At 42.8% G+C, this 20,269-nt stretch overlaps 2 protein-coding genes across 3 annotated transcripts; one reads left to right on the forward strand and one right to left on the reverse strand.

Annotated features, from left to right (window-relative positions):
* The first annotated feature begins 3,597 nt into the window (after positions 1 to 3,597).
* On the forward strand, positions 3,598 to 8,658 carry LOC116429480 (uncharacterized). Of its 2 annotated transcripts, XR_004235510.2 has the most exons (5): positions 3,598 to 3,910; positions 4,961 to 5,220; positions 5,628 to 5,840; positions 8,108 to 8,215; positions 8,316 to 8,658. XR_004235510.2 is itself a non-coding variant. In XM_031982477.2 (3 exons), the coding sequence occupies exons 1-3, from the start codon at positions 3,709 to 3,711 to the stop codon at positions 5,835 to 5,837; spliced, it is 672 nt and encodes a 223-aa protein (XP_031838337.1). In that variant the 5' UTR covers positions 3,598 to 3,708; the 3' UTR covers positions 5,838 to 6,988. The 2 variants fall into 2 exon arrangements, 1 of the variants encoding a protein (XP_031838337.1); XM_031982477.2 differs by lacking the exons at positions 8,108 to 8,215; positions 8,316 to 8,658 and having other exon boundaries at positions 5,628 to 6,988.
* Positions 8,659 to 11,161: 2,503 nt separating this feature from the next.
* Positions 11,162 to 19,417, reverse strand: LOC116429478 (uncharacterized). Its single transcript, XM_031982470.2, has 3 exons — positions 18,369 to 19,417; positions 14,719 to 14,986; positions 11,162 to 11,668 (listed from the first exon to the last, which is right to left on the reverse strand). The coding sequence occupies exons 1-3, from the start codon at positions 18,698 to 18,700 to the stop codon at positions 11,579 to 11,581; spliced, it is 690 nt and encodes a 229-aa protein (XP_031838330.2). The 5' UTR covers positions 18,701 to 19,417; the 3' UTR covers positions 11,162 to 11,578.
* Between the last annotated feature and the right edge of the window lie 852 nt (positions 19,418 to 20,269).

A 20,269-nucleotide genomic window follows, 5' to 3' on the forward strand; every position in this document is an offset into this window, starting at 1 on the left:
CCTCGTTACGCGGGAATCGGGATTATCCAACGGAACCGGACACGCCGGCACGCATTATTCCATTATCCCATTAGAATATTCTGAACAATTATCCTGCTGAACGATCACGCGGGAACCTTTCCTCGTTACCATGCAAATTCACGATTTTTGCGCGCGCTCCAACTATCTGCGCGGCGATAAACTCTGATCCACTCGAATAAACTATGAAGACCACTTGTAGCCGGCACGTGAATTTTTTCGGTCCGTTCAATAAACAACGTTGTTTGTTTACGTCCGACTTTTGACCCAGTAGAAAAACTCTCGTCCGGGTCAGCGATGACCCGTTCTGTGATCTGTGCATCGAGTACGATCGCTGATCTCAGCTCCATTCATGCAATATCCGAGCAAATTAAAGTGTATCTCGGTGCCCTAACTGTTGCCCAGTATATAATAAACAAATGCATTCATGAACATTGGAATATAGTTTAAAAAATTTACTTTATTTTATCTTCTAAGCGCCAGGTATGTTAAACCTAGAGTATCTTCTATGAACAATATAGATAAATTAGTGTCTAATAAATTCGATTTAAAGACTTCTGCGTTTTTTCAAAATCAACCGACACGTGTTTCAAAAGTTATTGGAAAGATAAATACTACAAGCTCGATCATCCTCGGTTGACCTTGAAGCTTAATCAAGCTATTGAATCGATGATCCGAATAGCTACCAACACTCAAGATTGAAGCAAATCATCCCTTAACCCTTTGCTCTAGAGAGGTGACTTTCACTCACCACCTGATTTCACACAGTAAAACTATAAAATTTGATATTTAATATTATACCTCATATAACGCATCAATTTGAGAAATATTGAAGTAAAATAGCTTTGTTCCTCAATGTACGTGTAATTTTTCTTCGAGTTAGTTTCACAAAATATCTTTTCTATCTCATCAGAAAATGTTAAAATATTTCTAGTGAAAATATTCCGAGTGCAAAGGGTTAAATCACCATTAACCGTTTGGATGCTAAATAACTTTGTGGATATCTACCAAAAATGCGGAAGTGATTGGGTGTGATTATGCAAAAAATTAATAAGAGTATCTAATGAGATCACAAATATTGTATTACAAAAAAATATCAAAAAATAACATTTATTCAAATTTACTTTGATTTTTTTCTTGGAAAACATAGTAAGAAAATTATAATTGATACTGATAAATCCGCAATTTTGGCGCGACACAAGAGCGCTATAGCGCTGCTCAGCACTCAAACGTAAGTTTGCAATAACCGTACCGTACTCAGCAATAACTAATTCATCAATTTGCCTTCAATACGAAAGAACAAGTAATATTACATAAAATACTAAAAATTCTCGCGGCAGTCAACGTATCAAACAGTAAGACGATGCTGCTATTGACCAGATCAGTCGTGTATAATCTCACTCAAGTTACCTCAAGATTAGAAATTATAGTCACAGTAAATATAATAAAATATCAAGCAAATTTCTAATGACTGTTGGCAAACCATTTTTCCCCTCGTGGCCTTTCCTACCGTATCTCTTAAAAACTGACTCAGCTCGAAATAAAGGTCAAAAATATCATCGAACATGCAAATGTCGTCAACTATCCACTCGAATCACCTCTACTTTGTCTGAAATTTCCGTTTCTATAAAAATGCCCCTATTCCCGCTGGAATACGCGGCGCGGCGCACCCTGGACATTTTTCGGATTCCTGCACGGCGTCGGGCCATTTTCATTGCGTCAGATGAAATTAGCGGCTAGACCATCGGTGCCCTCATGTGCGCCGGCTAATTGCAAGCGTCTCGACGCGACGCCGGAGCCAATCTTCAATTGTTTCCCGTCTCTCTCTTGCCTACTTTTTTCGATTAACTTCTATTGCACCGGCCATTGCATCGTCTGCACACAAAGGGGGTCACACACGCGTTCTCAACTCGCCGGTCCCCGTCCTCCGCCGCCTCCTCCGCCACCTACCGTGCCCTCCCCTCCCGCCGCCCCCCCTGCCGGCCAGCCCCGTGGCCCCTCTCGTCGCGGCCTTCCATCTCTGTCTCGCCTCCGGCCACGTACAGAGTTTCTTGGAGTTAAGATAATGATCGGAATCATCGTTATTGACCCAAAGTGTTTCGCGCTTGTCACATTCGCCGGCGGCTCCTTGTAGAGAGTCCGCCGTCGTCGTCGCGCTTAATGGGCCATTGAATCGCAAATGAAATTTTGATGAACCGTCCGGGTTTTGATTTCACGCCCATAATTTCATTCGGGGTTTACGACGGTTGCCGTGTAATCGTACTGTCGGTCCAATTACGCTCGTCCTCGTCTCAGTCTCCGTCCCCGCGCGCCGGGTTCCCGCGCTCGCACATTCGCACGGCTTCCACGGGGATATCGATGCCGGTGTTACACCGATCCGCTCCCTAGTGTTGCGATCGACAAATATTTTTGGCGAATGATCGCGTAGAATCTTGCTTCTACGAAAGTCTCGCGGATATGGCGGGATTTTATCTGCAACGACAGCGGCTCCGCTGGGTAGAATGTATCCGAGGACTGCGTTAGATTCTATTGAACTTGGAATTTCGCAATTCTTCGGAAATGCGGATGTGTCTTGGAGGACTTGACGACACCTATGAGTTAATGAGTCGGGGAGATGCTTCAACTTTGCTGGAGAATAGGTTTTTGATGGGATTGATCTGTGGTAGTTAACCCAGACCTAGCACGCTTGACCGGCGCTTCGGATGTTTCTAGCAACGTTTCTAGTACGCTCCACTTTTGTAGGCTTAATAAACCTAGGCTAGAATTGAAATCTAGCCTGGTATCTAACTCAAAGTTAGCGTACCCTAACTGTAGAAGTGCGAAGATGATCCTGACGCAGTTAACACGTTCCTCTTTTCTTTCTTTTTTTTGCTGAACTTAGTACACTTAAGCATCGTTGGATCCAGGATAGTATCTGACTCTGACATAGCATGCTAAACTCAATACAGCTAGACATCATCAGATTTAGACTACTATCTAACTAAACCATAGGATACTGAACTCAATACACCTGAACATCTTCAGATCTAAGCTAGTATCTAATTAAACCATAGCATACCAGACCCAATGTACCTAAATATCATCAAATCCAGACTATTATCTAACTCAAGCATTGCATACCGACCCCACCGAAGTATACCAAGACATGCCTAACTTAGCATACACCTGGACATCATCAGATCTAGGCTACTACCTATCTAAACTGTAGCATACTGAACCCAATATACCTAAACATCATCAAATCCAGACTGTTATCTAACTCAAGCATTGCATATTAACCCACCCAAGTATATCAAAGACATTCCTAACTTATCTAACTCATGACGTCCATACTTCTTCCTACGAAATCAAATTCCGTCCGATACGTGACCAAGCCATCCTCTCGCGTCATTAATCAACATTAATACGTTCGAACGTCCGTTTCACCTGTTCGCGACACCGTTCAGCGGCCACGGTCCCCGATGCATCCGCGACAAGGATAACGAAAACGATAACGAAACACGCGTGGAACGTGGCGTCCGTGTAAACAAATCCGATTACAGAAACGAGTCCGCGACACGTCCCGGCGGATAAAAAAGTCCGAAGGACCGGGCTGCGTCTCGAGTTGTGCAAGGACCAGCGGATCGGCGATCTCGTTGGCAGTTCGTGTAAACAGCAAGTAACCTCCTTTAGTTAACTAGCTCGTTGGCCATGCGTCGCGTCCAGCAAATAATCCGCGTCGCGCTTTTCGCCGCGACGTTGCTCACCGCGCTCGAGGCGTCCATCGCGGACCCGCGGATACCCTTGACGTGCAAGAACATCGCCAGGGACGTGATCATGAATAGCTGCAAGGGAGGATCGAAGACCAGGCGATCGCTGGATCTTAATGACATGGAGAAACCACTGCCGATCGGTAAGTATCGCGTTCATTCCGATGGATTTTAACCGTTCGAGTAGCACAGGTTTTTAAGAAAACACGATCGAAAGAAGCCGAACAACGCTGTTTTTATTCTGTGTCGAGGAAAACCAAGTAGCGCGATAGTGCTGCATTTGTTTCATGTCGAGAAAAGCCAAGCAGAACGACAGCGTTTGTCTTAACACGTTGACTGCCACGAGAATTTCTAGCGTTTTGATTAGTAATGCTTATTCTTTAATAACAAAGGCAAATGATATTGAAGGTAATTGTTAATGATTTAGTATAACAGTAGTCATATTACGCTATGATAAATATCCTTATTTAAAATCAAGTTTTCTATTGTAATTGTTCTTCAGTCATTTGGAAGCTCCGATCATCGGTGACCATCGCGGCAGTCAACTTGTTAACCGTTTGAGTAGCACAGGTTTTTAAAAAAATCCGGAGTTTCGTTATAGACATTTCAATAAGCATCGTGATTGGACAAAGCTGCATTTTTGCTAGGATATCCTAACCAGGAAAAAAACTGAAAAATTATTTTTATCATTGTTACTTCACAGTGACATTTGTCAAGGTGCTATCAACACTCATAGATATTATGTCAATGTTTTCACGAGAATTCTGGAATTTTGAAAGTTAAATATTCTTAACATAAATGCCGCATGATTTCTTATAGCAAAATACATGAGAAAAAATATGATATTGAACTATTCGACTGCATTATTATTATTGCACGTTCATCTCAATGTCGCGCACTAGGTAGCATTATTTATAATCGTCGTTTAATTGAGTAATTAAGAAACTATAGTAATTAGTGTCAATTACTCATACATTTCAAAAGTGAACAAATGTTCTTCAAGCTTATCTTTCGTACAATCACGCGACTGTTCAACGTTCATCGGCGATGTAATTCGATCGCTGATTCTGGATCGTCAGCAACGTTTCAGGATCATCTTACGCAGGGAATCAGATTTTACAATGCACGCGTTCGCACCGTCCGCGAAATAATACGGTCGGAGGTTAGTGAACGGTGATTGATTTCGATTGCAGATGCGTCAGAGTTGCCGCAGGACGAGCCGCACGCGACGCAGAAAAAGCGACAATGGGGTCTGGGACAATTGTTGCCTGGCATGGGCATGGAAATGGCGAACAACTATCATGACACGGAGTTGCACACCCCGTTGCTTGATTTCCAAGATAATCAGGGCTCCGACTTTATCCAGGAGCAGTTTGGGCCAGAATTTGGGCCTGGCGGTTTCTTGCAAAGGCCTTATGGATCATTGGGACCGTACCGCATGGCGAGGTCTTCTGTAAGTGATCCCGTATGGTTATTATTAAATCTGTTCATTCGATGAAATTAAATATTATATTGTATAAGTAAAAAGAAATATTAATAAAATAAAGTAATTTGAACCTTGAGCCTTGAATTTAGCATTTAACCTTTTGCACTCGAAAGTTTTTCACTAGAAATATTCAATATTCTCCGATGAGATACGGAAGATATCCTTTGAAACTAATTAATGAGAAAACATACGTAAATTAAGAAATTTCAATATTCATATATTGATGCATCATGCAAAGCTTAATATTATATATAAGACTTTATAATTTTGCAAATCAAATCAAGTGGCAACTGAGAGTCACCTCTCGAGTGCAAAGGGTTAAGTTAGTGTTAAGGGTTAATTGGATTAAGATTAATTGAATTCATTCTTTTCAGCTGAATTCTAATAAACTGTTGGGATACCAGTTGACTCCAGAGGAACTCGAGGAACTGCACGTGGAGATTGGCGAACGAATGCCGAGGAACTCGAAGGAGGTGAACAAGAAGATTTTCCTGAACGTAGCAGCGAAATGCTGTCCAGACGCTAAGGTGTGCTACGAAAATCCGAGCGTCGTTCCGTGCGGAGGATATTCAATCGTATCCTAATACGTTAGTGCAAGTACTTATCGTTAGAATGAATCAGTGCAATACACAGGATGTACTTATATTGTATTAAATTATTTACTGTGTTGTTTATGAAAATAAAAAAACGGAAACGTTTATTTTCTTCTTTGAAGTAATGTCCAGACATAGGGCCAATTAACACTAGAACTACCGTACCAGTCAAAATGACTGGTTTTGATCTTTGTTTTGCAATTATTAATATCTTAAAAGCGTTCAATAATTGAAATGATCTTGAAAATAAATAGTTTCATTTGAATACTATCATTAATGTTTAAAAAACTGACAATAATCTATTGTTACAATTTTTATACGGATTACATATTAATCGTATTAAATGCTCGGTAGTTCTAGTGTTAATATCGTTGTGAGTCGGAATTGAATCCAGGCACAAACTCAAATGAAAACAATTAATTCTTGCATTGAGGAGCAATCATTTTTGAGTTCAACTTCAAGTTGCATTCATTTTCAATCGTGTCGCTCCTCAATACAAGATCATCATGTAGTTCAGACAGTTACAGTCATTTCAGAAAAACTGACATAAACAAAATAAATCACTACACGTTCAAAAATTTAATACAAAAAGTAACAAACTATAATTATATATGGTCTACCAACAATTCAGTTTTAATTCGCATTTACTATTATTCTACAAGAGCAAACCAACGAACTTTCGTCATTTAGCTCCTAGCGTTTACTAAACAAATTCTCATTATTCAACTGCACAAGTCCTAATGAACTCAAAGGAATAATCTGTTTATATTGGAAAAAGCACGAATCGTCTTTCTGCAACCACTAAACCAATGATCTGATTTCAAAGACCAAACCAACGAACTCAAAAGGAGAATTTATTTACATTGAAAAAAGCACGAATCATCTATCTGTAACGACCAAATCGATGATCTTATTTCAAAGACCAACCCAACGAACTCAAAGGAATAATCTATTTATATTGGAAAAAGCACAAATCATCTTTCTGCAACCACTAAATCAATGATCTGATTTCAAAGACCAAACCAACGAACTCAAAGGGAGAATCTATTTACATTACAAAAATCAAGAATCATTTTTCTGCAACGACCAAATCAGTGATCTTATTTCAAAGATCAAACCAACGAACTTTCGTCGTTCAACTCTGCGTCTGCTAAACGACAAATTTTCATTACCCAGCTGCAGAAGTCCTAACGAATTCGTACGAATTTCCAGGCGCGCGAACGAATTTGCGGCGACGAGTTCGCGTGAGCGGGCGGCGACGCGGCGCGGGGAGCAAGGAAGCCGAGGGAATGATCGCGCTTCCGGTTTAAAGGAGACGCGCACGGCCTGCTCGGCTCGGCTCGGCCGGCCCGGCGAGCCTTGAATCATCCGCTAATCCAGCAGCATTATCTTAAGCTGAAACTTGCACTCGCACGAAGAATCGCGAGAGACGATGTCCCGTAGTGGGTTTGCTACTATCATCCAATTTACAAGCGGACCGTGTGCAGCGGTTAATGGCTCGCAAGGGAGTGATGGGATCGAAACGAGCCGGGTCAGGCCTCTGACGAAACGTTTGTCCCAGAGAAAAGAGACCGTGCCAATTACGAAAGCTTTTCTTTTCCGAACTCCCCGGCGCCTGCCGGAGCCGCCATTAACACACATAACATTTATTCTCGCGCTCAACGCTAAAATTACAGGGCAGTTACGTTGACTTTTTTCTTAAATTCCTCTGTAGAAAGTCCAACAGTGCGTCTGTTGAAACTTCGATTGAGTTCGTCGCGAGACTGTGATTTGGTTTGTTTCATTTGACAGGAAGATTCAAGTAAACAAATTGTATAAATCTGGGAATTTGGTTTTTGCGATGCTTAATGATCCTGCGTTGATCCTGCGGCCAACAGGCGTTTCTGACGCTTGCGTAAGCTGACGATTATGTTTGGAAATGGTAACTGAGATCAGCATTCGATTGTGATTGTTTGTTTAGGATTGCGTAAGGTGCGATTCATTTAATAATAGACACTGTGATTGAGAATCTGATTGCAGGTGTTTGTTGCGTCGTAGCTTCGTGGTTTAGGTGCCATTTTGTTTTAGATTTCGGTGGGTATTTTGGAGGATGAAAGGTGGAACTCCATTTTTTGTTTCTTAAATTTTGATTCGTATGAATAAATGTTAATGTTTGTATTAAAATTGATTCGTGACGTTATATATTAATGTTTATTCTTTATGAATAATTATTTCTAATTTTACTCGCGAGATTGACTGCAAATCTGGGATTTTGTTTTTAGGAAAGGAGTGTTTGAGAATGGAATGTTTATCTGAAGTGAATCGAGAAAAAGAAATTGGGACTGCATTTTGACGGAAGGTCGAATGTGTAAGAAGTAAAACAGTTAATGGTAAATATATTTGCCGAGTACTTGGCTAAGATCGGTAGTGACAGAAATAATTTCGGAACACTGGTCACGGAATCCTTTAATAAAGACTGAATTCTCCTAGATCTAACGTGTCTTTCTACTGATTGCCGGCTGAAAAGGCGAAGATTCTATCATTGTCCCTCGTGTACGGCTATCGTCCCGACACGTTCGTGCCAACGTGACCGGTTAATAATTCAATCTGCCAGAAGATGCACCGTTCAGGAATCGGCATCGCCCAGCGGAACTTGAAAAAATGGTTCTCCGTAACGAGAATATAAACAAGAAGATCGATTCACGATTGTTAAATATATGCAATATATATAGTATTTATATCTATATCTATATCTATATCTATATCTATATCTATATCTATATCTATATCTATATCTATATCTATATCTACATCTACATCTACATCTATATCTATATCTATATCTACAATTATATCTATATTTATATATTTTATATTATATTTATATCTATATCTATATCTATATCAATATCTATATCTATATCTATATCTATATCTATATCTATATCTATATCTATATCTATATCTATATCTATATCTATATCTATATCTATATCTATATCTATATCTATATCTATATCCATATCTATATCTATATCTATATCTATATCTATATCTATATCTATATCTATATCCATATCTATATCTATATCTATATCTATATCTATATCTATATCTATATCTATATCTATATCCATATCTATATCTATAATTATATCTACATTTATATTTATATTTATATCTATATAGTATTAGGAGAAGACTGATAAATTAGAGAACAAAAAACTCAAGTCAAACTCCGATGCTCACTGAATGAAACGGCTCGTCGATTTGCAGAGAAAGAAAAGTATATCAACGACTGCTAATGTTGCAAAATGCATTGAAGTACAGTGTACTTCGTTCGTTTTTGTACGTAGGATATGTGTACTGGGAATGTTAACTCTATAAATATCAATGAGTAATGCTGATCTTACATTCAGTTGTTTGAAATATTTTATCACCACGTTATTTTCTTTGAAATGTATAAACAAGATTTCCAACATAAAATGCACAAATAAAATTTCCAAGTAGGAAACAATAATTAAAAAGGCTAAAAAGTTAACGGGGAATAAGCACCACAGCTTATCGATAGGCGTGCAAGCGAGGGAGATTACGAGCACGCAAAAATTCACGAATCGCATCAGTGGTGTATCACATTAAATTCGATATTATAATTCACATATCTCGAGCTTCTAAAACGTACATATTTTTATGCATTTCAATGTACAATCCTGATAAATAGTTTAATTATACCAGCCCGATTGGCCAGTTTTATCGTTTATAAATTGGTGACTGATTACGTAAACAAATATAAAAATATTCTTTGTCCGGCCAAATTTATTTTTGTTCCATGAGATAATGGGCAAATCGTAGCATTGATTACGCATTATCAAAAAACTGTCAAATTCGTTACAACTTAGACAGAAACAGGCGCAGCCATTAATCAAAGGAACTGTCAGCTATCGACATTCCACCTACTTTAATATTCTTTATTGCTGTGTCTGATAATGTACTTCTACTGAAACCATTATCAATGACATTTACATTCGAACACAAATACTGGATCATTTCTTATTAATCCATCGCTAATTACGATTACAAGCTCTTTTACTTAACAGCTACTATCAGAAAATACCAGAAACTTCCATAGACACTGAAACTTCTTTAACAGATGTCATTAAAAAGTATTCTATTAAAAATATCTGTTTCCACATCCTTCCAAGAATGATGAAGAATTCCATTTAGCCAGTTAAAGCGTTGTAAAATGTGTAATCATTGTATCAAATCCGCATAAAATCCTCGACGAAAGTAGAAGCAATCGGAATTGTTGATCCCATCGCTACCAGCACGGCAGTTACGCAAGAACCGCCACGTGTCCGGTGCAAATCGCCGTCATCCTCCCTCCCCGAATCAGTACGGCAGGGCAGGAAAGAGGGAAACAAAGGCGAAGACCAAAAGGCAACGGTTTCGATCGGTATAAATACTCATTTATTCTTAATAGACGTGGAATACAGGCTACAGCGAATGTTCGGAAGCTCCCGTTGCTGGGGAAACGAGTAAAAACGATATACAATCTGTACAAAATTATACAACGCGCGTCTATGTACAAAACGACTTTCAAATTTGGCGCACCCGGCGCGACAAAATGGCGGATGCGAGGAAACGCCATTACGCCGCTGGACGTTGCCACGATTTTACGTAATATTTCGCTCGACGCCTCTCGACCATCGTCTTTAATGACTAGTTCGTTCAGCGATTACATTACAAAATATATGTATATATATATATAACATATACATATATAAATCAATATATATGTATATAAATATATATAATCCATTCGATTTAATACTAGTGAGATCATTGTTCGACAAAGAAGCTAAAAGTCATCGGCAACAGGAAGAGAGAGCTCGAGTTCTCGTCCTTCCTCTCTCTCTCTCTTTCTCTCTTTCTACTCATCTATACACAGATATACATATGTACAAATAAAAAATTAGTAAAAGAAACAAAAAAAAAATATATATATAACACTTGTTTTAAGTCTTTCTCTAAGAGATCGCGCGACTAATATCCGGCTCAGACCGTTCGAATCTCGTTCTCGTGATCGTGATCCTGTCGCGAAAGAGAGCACGACGCGCAACGCGCTCGTGCGGTTCGTTCCGATAAAAATAAAATTGAAGAACGGAAACGTAAATTGGTTAAAAGACCGATCCCCCGTTCTCGCCTTTCGTACCGCGAAGAGAAAAGCTTTGCCGAGCTGACCGCGTCCCTAACGAGTCTAAAGAAAAAATTGTCCTAAATTTTCATCGTTCTAAATCTTTTTCTACTTCTTCTTCTGTTTCTTCTTCTTCTTCATCTTCTTTTTTCTTCTTCTTCTTCTCCTTTTACTACTACTACTACTACTACTACTTCTTCTTCTTCTTCTTCTTCTTCTACTTCTTCGATCCCGAGTCTCGTGTCCCGTGGACTCGACGAGGGGACGACTGCAGCTCGAAGCTGCCTCGTCTAACCGTTAATACGATGACCAATTATCACTGTTTCATGGGACTAGACGTCTTCTTGATTGATTGATTGATCGGCTGATTGATTGATTGATCGCTCGCGTCCACTTCCGACTCCGTTCGGTCTTGACCGTCGTTCCTCCGACGTTTCCCTCTTCCTCCCGTCAACCCGAGCCTTCTCCTCTGTTCCCCGTTTCCGTGACGCAGAAGAGCGAAGAAGAAAGGCGACGGAACGATCGAAAGTGATGATGACTCCGTGACGACACGGGAACCTTAAGGGTAAGGCGAACCCTTGCTCGCCGACGCTCCACCGCTCAACGCGTAGCTCCTCGAAGATTTATCGGGCAACGTTGTTTCTGATATCTGGAAACGATAGAAAAGAGGTCGAGTTCAATATCGGTCTGACTTTCGATGACGTCAGGTATTTATGTAGGTGATTATGTCGGGCAGCGTTAGATGCCGAGTCAGGGATCGCGCGGCGGATCATTCGAAGCAGAGATACCAGTTAGATCACCGATGTCAGATTAACAGCCGATGTTTTCTATCGCGGCTGTTCTTATGGTGACCTCAGCCCCCCGGGTGACCTCAAACCTCTACATAATGATACAGAATTTCAAGTTTAAGTTCCCGAATGCAACGCGATGATTTCACCGAGCGAAACGAGCGAATTTCTCAACTAGACGTCTGCTTCGAATGAGGTTACTATTCAAATGTGACACGTATGGATGATCGTCAGTAACTTTCATCTGTACCACGTTGACGGTGTAGCTCTTACACTGATCCATTGTTATACAGATATAATCATCTAAAAGATCAACGATACAAGATTCCATAACCACCATTAGAATCGAATACAATTGAAATACTGCTAATAAGAAAATAGGATCGAACAATGTTCTTCGCTAATTAAACTGATGGAAAGTGTTAACATGGATCAATGACGAGTCAAAAATGTCAACGCGCGATGTTTCGTAAACTTAGAAAATGGAGATCGTAGGAAGTGGGAAGACTGTTGGGTTTTAACAGGTATTCTTTGAATTTATTTATGGTATTTCTCTTAGCTTCGTATAGAGAAGTATATATCAGACAATCTGTCGGACTGTCGGACGTATCCAATTTACTCAACATTTCTTTTACACATTTATAAAATTCACTTTACATCTATTGACGATGCCTGACCATTCCTAGAAATTTCTTTGTCTTCCTATTCCGCAGGTGTCTTCTTCAATAGAATGATTCTCCTTCTGGTTCAAGCTCTCCAGTATGTTCACTTCCTAGTCCAAGGTAGTTTTCGCCGGAAATGCAGTTCACACCTTGAGCATTAGTACTCTTCCCCTTCCGTCACGATGGTGTTTTCCTCTTCAATTGTACCAGGTGACTTGAGGTGATGATTCTTTGAATCAATTCTTTGAACAGTCGTTTCGACAGCTGCTTCGCAAAATATTATATTAAAGTCACACAACCACACTATTTTGTTCCTGTGCATATGAAATTGTCGTTCGATGTCGAATTCTGTTGTCTTCCAAAAAATCTGCGTGTATTATGCGAAAAATATCATTTCTCCTTTGTCTCCCATCTCGGTTAAATGGTAATCTCGTTTGCTCGCATGTTTTATTCAACTTATTAAATTCAACACCTGTCGACAATCATTTACGTAGCAAACTCGTACTGCTTCATTTAAATGTCCCATCCTTTGTATCAAAGTTCCTGAGATCTCCAGATCCTATCGCTTCGAGTGTTCCATTGTTTGCCAGTGATCTTTCGCTGTGGTAATTTTATACAATTTTGTAACCGATTTTTGTTAGGTGCCATGCAGTTAATAACGCCAGAAGCAATATACTCTTGATGTTCTCAGATCTTTCGACGTATTTAACAGGTGACATCGTTTTCCAAAACTTCCTGTTACTAGCCCATTTTCGTCTCTTCTTGTTGCAAATCCTAGTAATCTCCGCATCGAAGCTATCAAATACCATGGCAATATGTTTGTAAGAGGCTAACAATTTAGCTAACAATTTGCCCTCTACTCCCAATGTCTGTAAGTTTCTATGAAAGTGATAAACTCTCTGAAACACGCTTCTTCATATTTCCAAAGTCTTTAAAAGCAAGCTTAAACAGAGCTCTCATCAATGCCAGAGTAGGAAATCGACGATCCTCATATGTCTTGATTAATTTCTTGTATACATCCTTGGCCTTTAAAGTGTCCTTGAAGTGGACATGTCAGTGTGTTTTCACGTTCAGGCGATCATTGATAAAACCTTTCAAGTTCTTTGATCTATCGTGGCTGGATCTTCATAATCGATGCGATTCCATAAATCAGAAAAGTGCAACTAGGTGTTAGCGAGCTCATAATGACTTTCCATACCTGCTTTCACCTGTTTGTACTGAACACTGCATAGAGTTGCTCGCATACAGTCTCAGGCGACTGCCAGAAAAGATATACTAGCAAACTGTTGATTACAAGTCACTAACAGTTCGACGCCTCTATCATAAATCCATTCTAATGGGCGTCATCCTCATGACTTTCTACGATGCATAATTCGGCTGTCAATTTCGTTGCATCCATCGAAATGTTTCCCATGATGCTTGCACACGCCATATTGGCGGAATTGGGAACCGAGTTATCACGAACGATAACGATTCTTATCATGCAATCACTGTATTCGGTAAAACAATGAAGGAACCGAATAAATTTAAACAATAGTGTGTACTCTCTTCAAAACAGAGAGTAAACGTGTATCCGCCACGTGATCGTAGAATAGTGCTCGATAAATATTTCAAACTATTCTTCGTCCACAGATTAACGAATATCTCCTTTTCCACTTAAATCCTGACCAACGCATCAGGTTTTAGGTTCGGAGACATTCTTTGAATCTGTCCGCTTCGTAAAAGGTATATTTCGTCTTCAGAGGTTTGCAGAACAAATGAACGAATAGATCGAATGCGAACGGTAAACGATCGAGAAACTATTCCGTACTGGAAAAAGTTCGTGTGACTTCCTTGTTAGCAATGAATCAAGGTCATCAATCGGTAGTTCATTAATTTAACGAATAAAATTGATGTTAATGATGCCCATTTGATACAAAGTGAACTAAAATGTTACGAAAACCTCCGCACACCATATCACACTCGTGTTGAAGGTTTCAAATAGAATTTAACAAAAGTAACTTACTTTTAATGCTTCTGAATAAACGTAGACATAAAATAAGTGTAGAATTTCATTCTTTTCCTAATGAACCGTGAACAACGGAACATCTCTGTAACCGGAAAGGAAACCATAGGGCAAGGGGTTAGTAACACGAACTTTTCCGGTACTTAGAACAGTTTAACGTAAGAACGCGAGATGGGAGTGATCATTGAAAGGTGATTTCACGATGGTATTCCAGGGGAAAACGTTTGTCAGCCATGATAATCACCTTGCCAAGACGACGACGCCTCTGTCGTCGATGCCGGCACCCGCCGCAATGGCCGCCGCGATGCCTCTTCACGGAGCTCTTCCCATCGCAGCCGACGACATCGTCGCGGTCCGGGTTAGTTCCCTTTTTCCGTGCCCCCTTCAGCCCGTGGATCTTACATTTAATCGGGCCGGCGACGTAGTCGATATCGGACCTCGATCTCTCCTCCGACGATGTTCCCGGCCTCACGGAGGGATACACTGAATTCACTATCCAGCCCGACTTCTTTCTGAAAACGGAACAATGGCATATTCATAAGTACGATGCCTAGCTTTGAGGACACTGTGGGCACGGGTTGAACGGCGCACTCTGGTTCACGTGCATAATGTCGACCGTGAGAAAACGTCGAGCACCGAAGGAAACACAGTACGATTCTTCAACGTAATCGATAGTTCACGTTAATTGCAAAAGTTCTATTCGAAGTAGCATTTTGTAACCTACTCGCTGGTCTACGTCAATTGCAGAAATTCTATTGCTTCGAATAAGTACGACTTTTCGTAATCGGTAGTTTACTAATTGCAAAAATTCGACTGCCCTTCGAGGTGATATTTTTTAACCTACGCGGTGGTCTGTGTTAATTGCAGAAACTCTATTGCTTCGAATAAGTACGATTTTTCGTAATCGGTACTTTACGTTAATTGCAATTGAGAACTGAGTTTTCGTTGAAGCGTCTAATTAGGGAATCTACCTTGAAAATACCTTTGCTTGTGATCAACTAATGGGAGAATAAAGAAACACATCGATTACCATGCACAGCTCACGGTCTATGGTAATTATGCGATTTAGCTATTTACCGAGTAGGTACTTGTTATTGTTGGCTATCACGGCTTGAAATAACAACGATCCTGCAACGACTCGCGGACGCCTCGTAATGTTATTGATTATGTAATCCCATTGCATAAAGGAACGCGACTCGACGATTGTGCAAAAAGGCATCAATCTTTCCTCGAATCGCGCGGTCGGTTACAAAAGTGGCGCCTTAATGCGAATATGATTGGACAAGGTTGATTAAAAATGACAGATTGAATCGCAGAAATGAATTCACTGGACGCCAGGGACTATTGTCCATTTTGTAAGAGGCTCGAGCGTTTGCTATTGAATTATGTTATGACTGCGAGTGCTGGCTGCACTGCCAGAAGACGTTATGTCAGCTGTCCAGTCAAGGACAACAGAGAAATCCATTTCAACGGATTAATAAAACTAAAACACTACATCCGTCGCTTACGTCGAACTAAGAAATCAACCGAGTACTACAAGAAAAATGTCACACTAATCGAGTCGTCTAAACGAGAAAATTGAAAGAATCGATCTAGACGTTTTAATATTTAAAGACCAATCTCCTAGATAATAGCCTCTCGATTAATTCACCGCATTAACCAATCTCTTCGGAATCTCTAATCCCTTCCACGCGAAAACCCACAAACACCTCATCCCTAACGATTCTCCTACCTAAACCGACGATCCCATCGCGATCGTTGGTACCCTAAAAACCTGCCAACATCCAGAAACATACAAAATGAGAGCAAACTAAAAGAAATCTCGATCCTCGTGTCTCCCGCGGCTCAACCCATTTATCAGCGAGAAGAAGGAGAAGAAGAAGAATAGGAAGAATAGGAAGAAGAAGAAGAAGAAGAAGAAGAAGATGAAGAAGAAGAAGTAGAAGAAGAAGAAGAAGAAGAAGAAGAAGAAGAAGAAGAAGAAGAAGAAGAAGAAGAAGAAGAAGAAGAAGAAGAAGAAGAAGAAGAAGATGAAGAAGAAGAAGAAGAAGAAGAAGAAGAAGAAGAAGAAGAAGATGAAGAAGAAGAAGAAGAAAAAGTAGCGTTTGTTGATGTTTTCGAATTTCAACGTCCGAAACCTCTCGGAATCCTCTCGATACGTTCACGTGTATCGGCGCGGGCGGCGCGGCGGCGAGTTCCTCGATATCGCCAGTAAACAACGTGAAACGGGCCGTTAACAGATAGTACTTACAGCGGGGTCGAAAGGAATCACGAGAACGGAGAAGAGAGAAAAAAAAAGAGATGGCCGCGCACGGACGCGGTTCAGTTTCGGCGGACGAGCGAGACGAATCGGGGATAGAAAGGAGAAAAAACGAGGCGCGAGAAGATTAAGCCGGTGGAACGGGATCGTCCTAGTACTTCGGACTAACCTTCCTGCTGAGGCCACTCGGCGCAACCGTGAACTTTAGGAAAAGTGACAAAGATTATCGTCGCGCGGCCGATAAAGACCGGCTCTCGGGCTCCGGCCGGTCGGGGGCCTCTCGTTCGCTCGCTTCAATAGCTACGATCGAGCAACAAGCAAAAGCAAAGTGCCACGAAGTGTTTCGTTCCGGTTTTTCACGCGCCTCTTCGCCGCCGCCGCCGCCGCCTCCGATGGACGGCCCTGTGGTATTGCCACAATTAACTGGCCGCCGGTCGCGGCGGTGGCGGCGGCTAATAACACGCTCTCTGGTGTAAACCACCTACTATCGAAGAGGTAAAAGTCCACTCCGCGGTTCACGATTCCTCCGTCTATCGTGGAGGAGAACGAAAGAATAACAAGCTGTGTTGATTGCAGGGATCAACTCATCGGCCACGGCTGGCTCGAGAAATCAGCGCGTAAATGGGTGGTTTCGGCGAGACGCGAGCGTGATCCGTTTTCACTTCACTGTAGCGGGTAGCAGAGAGTATCGGTCTATTCCCGTCGAGTGTTACGAATGTATACGAATTTCTAATAGTGATCGTCGAGGAGTCTGCGAGGGGATCTAAATAGTTTCACTTGGGTATCGGTTGGAAGTCGGAATATCCTATGCATCGAGAGACGCGTTAGTTAACAACGTCCTGTTCCATGAAAAGAGAATTTCAAACTGTCTTTAGGCTATCCGCAAGAGAGAACGAGATAAGTCTCCCTGAATTTCGACTCGAAGAGCGAAGTTCCTCTCCCGACGAAGACAACTCTAATATCCGAAATAACAGCAACTACGATCAATCACGATATCATCCGACGGTCGGTTGGCTCACTCCGACTCCCGTTATGCAATCCCCGAATTAGTCTCGCGGCGCCGGTAATTGCAGGCAGCGAACGATGGAAAAAACCGCGGAACAATCGGCTCCGCGAATTTCGCGCGCGATGGAAGAATCTCGATGAACCGGCCGTCCGATGCTAGCGACCCGGAACCCGTCCGCTCGTAAACGAAGGGATCAGGTCGGAAACGAGAGAAAACGAGACGTAAAAGAGGAAGAAAGAGAAGAAAAAGAAGAAGAAGAAGAAGAAGAAGCGTAAGGGGACACGGGAAGAAGGCGAGCTGGTCTAATTGCCGGTCAAGGCCCGCGTTACTGGGGAGGTTGACAGTGTCAGAGGTAAGCGACCATAATCGGGGTACCGTTGACCTTCCGATAATCACCATCCCGCGGCACGATCCTAACGCGTCGAACGCGAGAAACAGAAATCCACTGATCGAGGAGCATGCTACGATGGAATTCGAGGCGAAGCCGAGGATCCTGTAAGCCACGGATCCGTGTCTAATTGGGAGCCAACGCGGACCGCTAGCCGGTTAGCCGCGACCAGAGGGCCGGTTGCGGGGGTCAGATGGAGGAGACAAAAGAAAAAAAAAGGAGGAACTAACATCCACTCACACGGCGTCCGTGGTACTGTTGTTCTTCGGCTTGCAGTACTGTTCCAGCTGCGCGAGGGTACACTGTCGATAGCAGCACTCCTCCGCTAAGCCCGGCCCGACTGACTCCTGCGGGTCGTCCTCGCTGCTGTACGAGAACGGCTCGTTGTATCCGCGGCCCTTGCACGCCAGATAAAGCGCGTCGCTCAGACTCCTCGAGCACAGCCTGAGCAACGACCGCTTGTAGGGGATGGCGATCACGCTGTCCAAAAGTATGAGCAGCACCAGGCCCAGCATGACCATCCTCTTCGCGCCGCCTCGCCCGGAGGACGCGCTCGCGCAACTTCTCGACATGTTCAACTGGCTATCTCTAACCGGCACAACAGACACTTCGATACCTTCCGCCTTGGTCCGGCTACTGTCCGTTCAATTCTGCACACTGCGATCAGGCCTGTGTCTCTTTGCCTCCTTGAACCGTTCGCGGTCAGTCTTGTAGCATTCTCTGGCTGACCGCCTCTTGTTGCCCGTGTTTTCACTGTAGACAGGTCCACGGTGCTTCTGACGTCTCAGCAGTCTAGGGAGTCCCTTCGGGTTCCCTCGGAAACAGTCTTTTCGTTGTTGTCTCTCCTCGGTTCAGATTACTTCGAGAATCCTGGTGTCTCTCGGATGATCCTCTAAAGCTGTAGAGTCACTTGAGGTTCCCGTGTTCTCGCGCGGTTGATCCCGACTCAGCAGCGTTGAAAACTCGGTCGACAGGTGGTTGTCGCGGCAGGGAAGAATCGACGGAACGATCTGGCACGCCGGTAAGAGCGAATTTTGTTCCTCGAAGAGACCTCCGCTGGTACCGAGTTCCTCGGTGCCACTGGTACCGGCTTGCTTCGCCACGCGGTTCTTGTTCCAGATTTCACGGATTAAGAGGAGAGGCAACGATAAGACGACAGATCGAGGAGAGGGAAAGACGCGACCGCCCGGAGCAGAGATTGGCCGGACGGGGAAGACGCGAAGTCGAGGGGGAGCGAACGAAGAACAGAGCGTGAGGGAGAGAGAGAGAGAAAGAGAGGGGTCAGCCCCAGCCGAGCTGACTGCTGGTGGTACTAGACGGCCGATCTCGTGTGTCGGCCAGCGGCGGCGGCGGCGGCGGCACACCAGACGGCACCGGGAGTAGGGGTCGACGGGAGCGAGATCGCTCGGTCTCTTTCTCATTCCCTCGGTGCGGAGGAACCGAATCCGACCGCGCGTTCAGCCCGTACAACGAAGTTGAAGGCGAAACGGAATTCCTCGCGATCCTCTTCACCAGTGCACCCTTGTGTGTTCGCCGTTCAACCGATCCTGCGTGTAAGGGAGGTCGCGGAGGTCAGGATGGTCGCCCGACAGTACATCTGCGTGACATTACTCAGTTTATTAGAAACAGTGACCGTGTTGCTCTGAGAGCTTCCTATTCGAAAACCTCGTCCCGTTCGAATCTGAAAAGAGGCAACTCGCAATTCGGTTTTCACACGTGCGCCCTGTTTTATGGACACTGCGTATCCTGCAGAGTACGCAGTATCAAAATTACGTCTGTTCGATGGACTGTCCTCTATTTCGAACAGGAGTATCTACTTCGAACATCATCGATTTTATCATTTTACTTCACTCTCGCAGAGTTCACTCTCCGATCGATCATCGCTGGATACCCTAATTCTATCGAAGCTATCCCCTATTCCTTGAAACCACTTCCTTCCGCTGGAACCTATCGTCCTATCATCCGATCATCCTCCGATCGCCGAGCCTAGTGAGAAAACACTCGAGACTGGGAAGATGATCGGATCCCCAGCGGAAAGGACAGCCGCTAATGGGGATCAGCGATTGATCATAGCCGTTTGGCCGCGGCCCGATAAATTCCGCGTATTTTTGAACAGATACCGTCCGGGAGACGTTCGTTCG

This window comes from Nomia melanderi, chromosome 1 (assembly GCF_051020985.1).
Source record: "Nomia melanderi isolate GNS246 chromosome 1, iyNomMela1, whole genome shotgun sequence".
Lineage (NCBI taxonomy): Eukaryota > Metazoa > Arthropoda > Insecta > Hymenoptera > Halictidae > Nomia > Nomia melanderi.